The 7,665-nt window shown below is 58.5% G+C and overlaps 1 protein-coding gene across 7 annotated transcripts in view; it reads right to left on the bottom strand.

The window, feature by feature from the left end:
• Positions 1 to 5,552: 5,552 nt before the first annotated feature.
• The window catches only part of AHRR (aryl hydrocarbon receptor repressor), a 71,227-nt gene continuing 69,114 nt past the window's right edge, over positions 5,553 to 7,665 (bottom strand). For all 7 annotated transcript variants that reach the window (XM_027125406.1, XM_027125405.1, XM_027125407.1 and 4 more), the window contains one exon: positions 5,553 to 7,614. In XM_027125406.1, coding sequence (XP_026981207.1) covers positions 6,621 to 7,614 — 994 coding nt within the window. In that variant the 3' untranslated portion in view covers positions 5,553 to 6,620. The remainder of the gene's footprint in view (positions 7,615 to 7,665) is intronic.

Below are 7,665 nucleotides of genomic sequence, written 5' to 3'. Positions count from 1 at the left end.
CCACACCCAAAGACACGCACCACCCGTATAGACACAGCACACACAGCAGACACACACCACATACAGACATGCCACACACATACGCACACGCCACGCACACACGCCATAAACGTACACACACACACCACACCCACGTGAGCACACACAGGCACACGGGGGCAGGAAGGTGGAGCTGTGTGAGCCCCCAGTTGCTGTGGCCACGTACCCCAGAAATTACCAGTCAGCTGATTAGCGGATCACGTTCCAAGGGCCAGGACTTAAGCACCGTACTGACTCTGATGGCTGATCCCTCTATTATGTCATCTGCACCTAGTAATTTATGAAAATATAGCACCAAGCTGAGAAATGAAGAATGTAAACAAAAGTTAAAATTATGTTTCAAATTCTAACTATAAAGGCAGTTTGATCATCCTCAGTGCAAGAGTGGACCAGGGAAAACAAACGACAAAACCCGAAAAAGCCATACTTCCCAGGTACTGGGATCCCTGGGTCAGGAAAGGCCCCCCAAGAACACATAGCTAGGGGCCTGCGCTTCACTTGGGTTTGGTGTCCTCCTCATCCTAGAAGCTCTCACTGAAACTCACTGCTCAGCAGAAGCAAACCAGGAGCGTTTTTAGAGAGGCCCTCCAACCTTGGCAGGAGTAAAGAAGGGAGCCAGGTGGTTTGCTTCTAAAGCGTCCTGAGAGAACAGAGGTCTGATAAGCTCTAGCTTAGACTTTGTTAAATATGAAGAGAAAGTGCAAGCAATCCCACAGGGACACTAGAAAGAGAAAAGCCAAAGGATCATATGTAACTAGAAACACAAAGTAAGGAGTACAGATATGTTCAGATATATCAGTTATCAGAACACAAGCAAGTGGGGCTTCCCTGGTGGTGCAGCGGTTAAGAATCCGCCTGCCAGTGCAGGGGACACGGGTTCGAGCCCTGGTCTGGGAAGATCCCACATGCCAAGGAGCAACTAAGCCCGCGTGCCACAACTACTGAGCCCGCGTGCCACAACTACTGAGCCCATGCACCACAACTACTGAGCCTGCGCTCTAGAGCACATGAGCCACAACTACTGTAGCCCACGGACCTAGAAGCCACCGCAACGAGAAGCCCGCGTACCACAACGAAGAGTAGCCCCCGCTCGCCTCAACTAGAGAAAGCCCGCGCGCAGCAACGAAGACCCCACGCAGCCGGGAAAAAGGAAAAAAGAACACGAGTGAAATGGATTTTAAACCAACCAGCTATTTATGAGAAAAATATCTAGAACATAAAGGAACAGGATGGTTAGGTGTGGAGGAGGTTTGCACGCCGGCTAGTCCAGGCCCGAGAAAGCTGGTGTGGCAATATTAATACCAGACAAAATGAGCTTTATATCAAAGGCACGGTCAGAGAGAGTCATTTTCTTAAGGTACAAAACACATAAACCATAAAGGAGAAGATAGTTTGCCATGCTAAGATTTTAAACCCTTGTATTTTTTTTTTAATTCTTAGAAGACAAGCCATAGACTGAGAGAAAATCTTTGACGAAGCACTACTATCTTGATTTTAAAATGACACCCACAATTCACCAAAAACGGCAAACAAGTGCAGGACAGACAGTAGAGGAGCAGCCAGCGCACCAGGGAAGAAACCAGGGTGGGGCTGCCTCCCGGCACTGTCATGGTCCTTAGGGTGGCCGTGGGGCCCCTCTCCTGCCCTGCAGCCGACGCGGCCTCCAAACCGCGGCTCAGGGTCGCTTTCACCGGAAGCCCTGCCGTGCTCCCCTCCCTCAGACCTGCCTGTGACCCGCTGCCCCTGCCTGACCTCATCCCACCCTCTCGCTCCAGCCTGTAAGCCTCCTCCACCCCTACCCTGGACACTGTTCTGTTCCTGTCAAGTCTTGGCTCGAAGTCTGCCTGGCCCACAGAACTGCCACCTGGGCTACAGGACGCCAGCTGACCCATCTGCACAGCACCCACCGCCTCCCGATGCATCACAGGACTTACACGTTCTTTGGTCGCTTCTCTGCACCCTGTCCCCAGTCCACGTGTACAGGGATGTCAGCAGCATGAGTTCTGCATCTTTTCTTCCCTAATATGTCCCCGGCGCTGTCACAGGGCCTGGTCTTCAGCAGGGGCTCAACAACCAGCTGAGTGCAGGAGGGAGGGAAATGCACATAAGACAACCCGCTGCCACCTCGCCCCTCAGAGAGACGGAGCTGAAACTCTGACGGTACCAGATCGGTGGGGAGGTGAGACCCCAGTGGGCGCCGGTGGGCTGCTGCTACGGGCTGAATGCTGTGTCCCCCCAGATCTCACATGCTAAACCGCCCCCCAGGGTGATGGTGTTAGGAGGCGGGCCTTGGGGGGGTGACTAGGCCATGAGAACGGGACCAGTCCCCTTCAGAGAGACCTCACAACACTCCCGCGCCCCTCCCGCCAGCGAGGACACGGCGAGCAGTCAGCAACCCGGAAGCTGGCCTGCGCCAGACCCCACCGCCACCGCAGCCAGGCCTCAGGCCTGCAGCCTCCAGAGCCGTGAGGAATCCGCGTCTGTCGTTGATAAGACACCCAGACTCTGGGATCTTCGTTCCAGCGGCCCGAACGGGCTGTGACAGCTGCCCGTGGCAGGACACCTTTGCAGGACGCCTGGGCAGCCCCTGGTGAACCCGCCCTGGTGAGGTGTGAGCCATGAGCACCCTCAGGTGTGTCCTCGGTCCCGCAGAGGCGCACTGGGCGGGGGTGGGGGGCAGCCGCTGGGCACGTAGAAGTCTGGGAACTACCCGCAAATCCACCGCAGCAGCAGGCTCGGTGGTGGGAGTCACGTGACGGCGTGAACATGAGTGTTGTCCAGCCCCAGGTCTCAAGGCCGTGAGTCTGAAGATCACAGATGGGGGGAGGGTGTGGGGGACGGCAAGCTGGGCAGGTGGCCTCCTGGGACGGGGAGCAGCTGGCTTATACCCAGCTGGCGGGGGCAGGTTGGCCTGGTCTCCCCAGGAGGGACAGGGAGTCACAGAGTAGAGACGGGGGTGGTGGCCTGCAGGATGCAGGAAGGGGGCCTGGCCAGGGCGCGACTGCTGCAGCAGGGGCAGATCCAAGCTCTGTACGGGGCACTTGACGCTGGTGCAGTTTGGGGGTGCTCCTTGGCCAAACAAAGGAAATGAAAACACGGCTCCCTGGGCTTGGGAGGAGTCTCCGCCGGGGCCCTGGTGACCTCCCAGCCCTGCCCACACACGCCTGTCACCAGGTCCTGGGCGGGGCGAGGCCGACGCCACCACACACATGACACGGGGCCAGGCGTCTGCTCCTCGCAGGAGAGCTTGAGTCTGGGGTGTCCTAAAGACACCTGGGATGGTCCCCCTCAACCCTCAGTGACGGGCGGGAAAGGGAGGGAGCGCTGCGAAAGCGGCCACCGGCGCTCCTCCTTTGGCCCCGGGTCCACGTGTGCTTTCATTACCGCCTCGGATCTGGTGGTGAAGGACAGTCTCATAATATAAATTCGCCTACACACGCTTTAAAGGAAATAAATTTGGAAACTTAAGTAGACGTTTCCACTTACAGTAAACGTGTACTAACATGTATGATTTATTTTACATCAATATTGCAAATTTAATACAAACCACAGTATCGGAAATGTATTTGAAAGCTTTCTAAAGGCACTGAGAAAACAGTACAAATAGTTATATTATAGTGTATCCATTTTTAAAAATTCAACAAGTCAGTCTAGATATTGAAAACTTTTTTCATCCAGTAGAAACTGCAAAAATATAAAATATAATTTGTGTTTATCTCCTCCCTTCCACCCCATTCCTACATCATATTTGATTTTAATATTTTTCAGCTATATAGACAAAAGCTACAGGCAACAGAAAATACAAGCCCGTAATTAGCACTGTAATGACATTTTAAAGCAGGACTGGCCACACCTGACCTTCTACATTCCATCCTCACCTTCCCCACACGATTTTTCAGCAGGGGCATGGTTGGAAAATAACAAAGGTGCTGACTGAGGGACATTTTTGTTTTTGTTTTTTTCTTTTGCGGTACGTGGGCCTCTCACTGCTGTGGCCTCTCACTGCTGTGGCCTCTCCGGTTGCGGAGCACAGGCTCTGGACGCGCAGGCACAGCGGCCATGGCTCACAGGCCCACCCGCTCCGCGGCATGTGGGATCTTCCCAGACCGGGGCACGAACCTGTGTCCCCTGCATCGGCAGGCGGACTCCCAACCACTGCGCCACCAGGGAAGCCCTGAGAGGCGTTTTGTTCCCACCGACCTAGCACGTCAGGACCTGGGCCCCGAGCATGATGGCCTCTCCAGAACGCAAGACCTGCAGCGCTGACGTCCAGAGGCTGCATTCTGCATCGGCAACGCATGACTTGTCTGCCCACCAACCGGGACCAATTTGGTGCAGTTGGTCCCGGGAGAGTGGGTGCATCTGAAACGTTGGGGCACCATGGCCCTCATGGGCGAGGACAGCTGAATGTCCTTCAGCCTGCAGCTCTTTTTTGGTTACACTAGGATCCGGCTACAGCGTGCAAACATGCAATGGTGTCTCTCAATTCCATCTTTTCGGTCCAGGGTTTTCCCACTTACGTGTTACGCGCGTGCAGCGCACCTGTCTGCTGTACCCTGAGACGGGAAGGGCAGGCGTCACACTGAGGGGTGCCCCGGTGCATCCCAGGACCCACTCCTGTGCCGAGGGTGACATTGCACAGAGGGAGCTCCAGAGAGGCTGACAGTTACTTTTGAGAGACGGTGCAGGGCTGCCCGCGAGGAGCTGGGCACTTGGCGTGAATAGAAAGGAAGGAGGAAGTTTCCGATATTCCACCCTTTGTCTTAGGGATGAAATCTATCAGGTGTGCTGGGCTCAGCGTGAGAACTAAGTAGAGAGGGATGCTAAGCCAGCGGGGGGCGAGGGTGGGAAGCAGGTGGTCCCGACAGGCAGCCTGGCTGCCACTGTGACGGGGAGGGGGAGACTCTGGCGAGGGAGGGGGGGACAGCACAGCACCGATGTCACTTTTGCAAGGCCCCCGGGGGCTGGGCAGAGATGAGCAGGCTGCTGGGCAGGGCTCGGGGATCCCAGGAGGCCACAAATTGATGACTCCCAACCCTGGGCTCCAACGAGTAACCTCTGTCAGTCCAGGGAGAGACCTTCAGCTCCCACCACGCCCCCCAGGGGAAGCCCCTCCACGAAGCAGGCAGCTAGCTGCCTAAGGGTCAGAAGACCCAGTCCCGCCAGCCCAGTCCCGAGTCTGACAGGGTAACGAAGCATTTAGCAAACAGCTTCAGCATTAACTCAGGAGCTGAACAGTGACACCCCAAAGCCACAGATGCCGGACAAAAAGACCCCCCGCTGAATGTGGCGGGGCTGCAAGGGGCCCCTGCCCGTCCCGAGCCTCCCGGGGCAGATGGTCACATCCGTAAGGAGGGTCTCCAACCACAGCACAGGGGGGTCTCCGACCAGCTCCCTGCTCGGTGGTGATGTTGCCCCCTGGTGTTGTGTCCCGTACTAACTGCACCCGTGGCGTGGGGTCACCCCGGAAGGCACGGTGAACTTCGCCCTGAGCCACGAGCCACCCCTGGTGATTGCAGGTGACCTGCACTTTCCGATTTATTCTTTGCACCCTAATTTCCTGCGTTCAGAATGTGTTACCTTCACAATTTTTCCTTTTTCTTTTTCTTTTTTGGCTGCACCGCACAGCATGTAGGACCTCAGTTCCCCGACCAGGGAGCAAACCTGCGCCCCTGCGTTTGAAGCATGGAGTCGTAACCACTGGACCGCCAGGGAAGTCCCCACAATGTTTTCGTTTTTGTAAAGCATCACCTGTCTGTCTCGTCTCTAATAGCTCCTCCTAGGATGGTGATTGGCGTCTCATTTAAAAACCTCTAGAGAGTCAGCAAGGCAGCTGGACAACTGGACTAACTCGTTCCTCTCCCTACATCTTGTACTTCTCTAGACTTGCAAATCCAGACCCTGTAAACTAGGTTGCGTGATGCGGTGAGAGGCAGATGAGCAAGAACCACCTTCAGGGGCCCCCTGACAACACCAAGACGCTCGCGGAAGGAGGAACAGGGTGGGATCAGGCCAATCCTCCCCCGGGCCGGCCTCAGCCTGCGCCAGCGCCTCAGGCACATGCACGTCGTCGTGGTGAACTGCCGGCCCGGTGCTGACAGCCTCTTCCGCCTGGAACTTCTGGACTCCGCCCAGGATCGGGCAAGTGGTCACCTGCTGCTCAACAGGCTTGATTCCCAACTTGCTGTCTCGGCAGTGGGACCCCCAGGGTGAGGCTGCTCCCCGAGGTCCACTCGCCGGAGGCGGCGTCGGGGAAGCCAGGAAGGGGGGGCGCTGGGGGCTGCGGTCAGGCCAGGTCGCCGGTCGCCTGCCCCCGCTCGCTGCACCTCTCGGAGCGCCGAGTGCTGCCCGGCCAGGCAGCCCAGCTCACTCCGGCCTCTTTCTGAGAAACCGTGTCCCCTTAGAGGGCAATACTGTCACACTTGAGCAGACATGAGACCGCTCTGCATTTAAGAACCTCAGTGGCTTTGGACGAGACACAGGATCTGCTATTGCACGCGCCTCCCTCAGGAAAGTGTCTGCCCCTGCACTGCCATCCCGGCCGGCCGAGGGACGGACGTCAGCCTTTACAGACGCCTGCTCTACGGCAGGAAGGTGCACTCGGGGTCTCTGGGTGGCATCCGTGTCGCCAAGGTGCTCCTGGGGAGCATGCCGGGCGCCCCGCCCTGGCCGTGAGCGGCCCACGGGGGCGAGTCCAGGGGCTCAAGCTTGACTACAGGCACAGGCCCGGGAGCCTGGCAGTCACAGCCCAGGCTGGGGGGTTGGTGGCCCCCAGCACAGAGGCGGGGTGGAGGCTCCAGGCAGGCGCAGTGTGCGGGGTGCAACGGGGCCAGCTCCCTGCCGGGCCTGGGGTGGGGCCCCAGCAGGCCGGGCCCCAGGGGTGGGCTGTAGAGGGGGTGCCTGGAGTCCGGCTCCATCTTCAGGTGCATCCTGGTAGGGAAAGTGACCAGCTGTCTCTTGGCCACGTCGCTGGCCCCCAGCCACGCCTGGCTCGGGGACACACAGTAGCCATCCGCCGCATCCTCGGACCCGGATTCGCTCTCCATCTTGATGGGCACATCGAGTGACAACATGGGGTTACACGGGGCTCCCGGGGGCATTGGGATGCCTCGAAGCTTGTCCTCGGTGGGATAGCACCCCGTGGGGAGACGCTGCCCTCCTGGCCGAGGAAGCCCGTCCTCCAGGCTCCCCTGAGGGAAGGGGCAGCTGGTGGGTAGGGGAGCCTGGCCCTGGTGGCCGTCCCGCAAGCCTGTGCTGGTCCGGCTGGCGCAGGGCCCGGGGGGAGGCTTTGGCTGGTGAGAGCCAGGTGAGCTCCTGACGGCGCGGACAGTGCCCTGGGTGCCCGGGTAGGGCAGGCAGGCGCCACGGGCCTGCGCGGCGGGGAATGGGTCACCCTTGCCGGGCTCCAGCTTCAGCTTGGTGCCGCCGTCCTGACCGTGTCTCCCCGGCGTCCAGTTCAGGTGCTTCGAGGGTCCCTGTGCCTCGAGGTGGCAGCTGTACGGGGGGACGTCCCTCCGCTCCCTTGGGCAGGAGGGGCCCCTCGGCAACCCCCCCAGTTCCTCTCCTCGCCCATCCCTGCGGGAAGAGACGCCCGTCAGACAGAGCAGGGGTAGCGGGGGCCCAAGG

Source organism: Aethalodelphis obliquidens, unplaced genomic scaffold (assembly GCF_003676395.1).
Source record: "Aethalodelphis obliquidens isolate GAN/ISIS:26980383/991018 unplaced genomic scaffold, ASM367639v1 scaffold29, whole genome shotgun sequence".
Lineage (NCBI taxonomy): Eukaryota > Metazoa > Chordata > Mammalia > Artiodactyla > Delphinidae > Aethalodelphis > Aethalodelphis obliquidens.
Note: the sequence above shows the minus strand (reverse complement) of the source record. Positions and strands in the feature narration are given on the sequence as shown.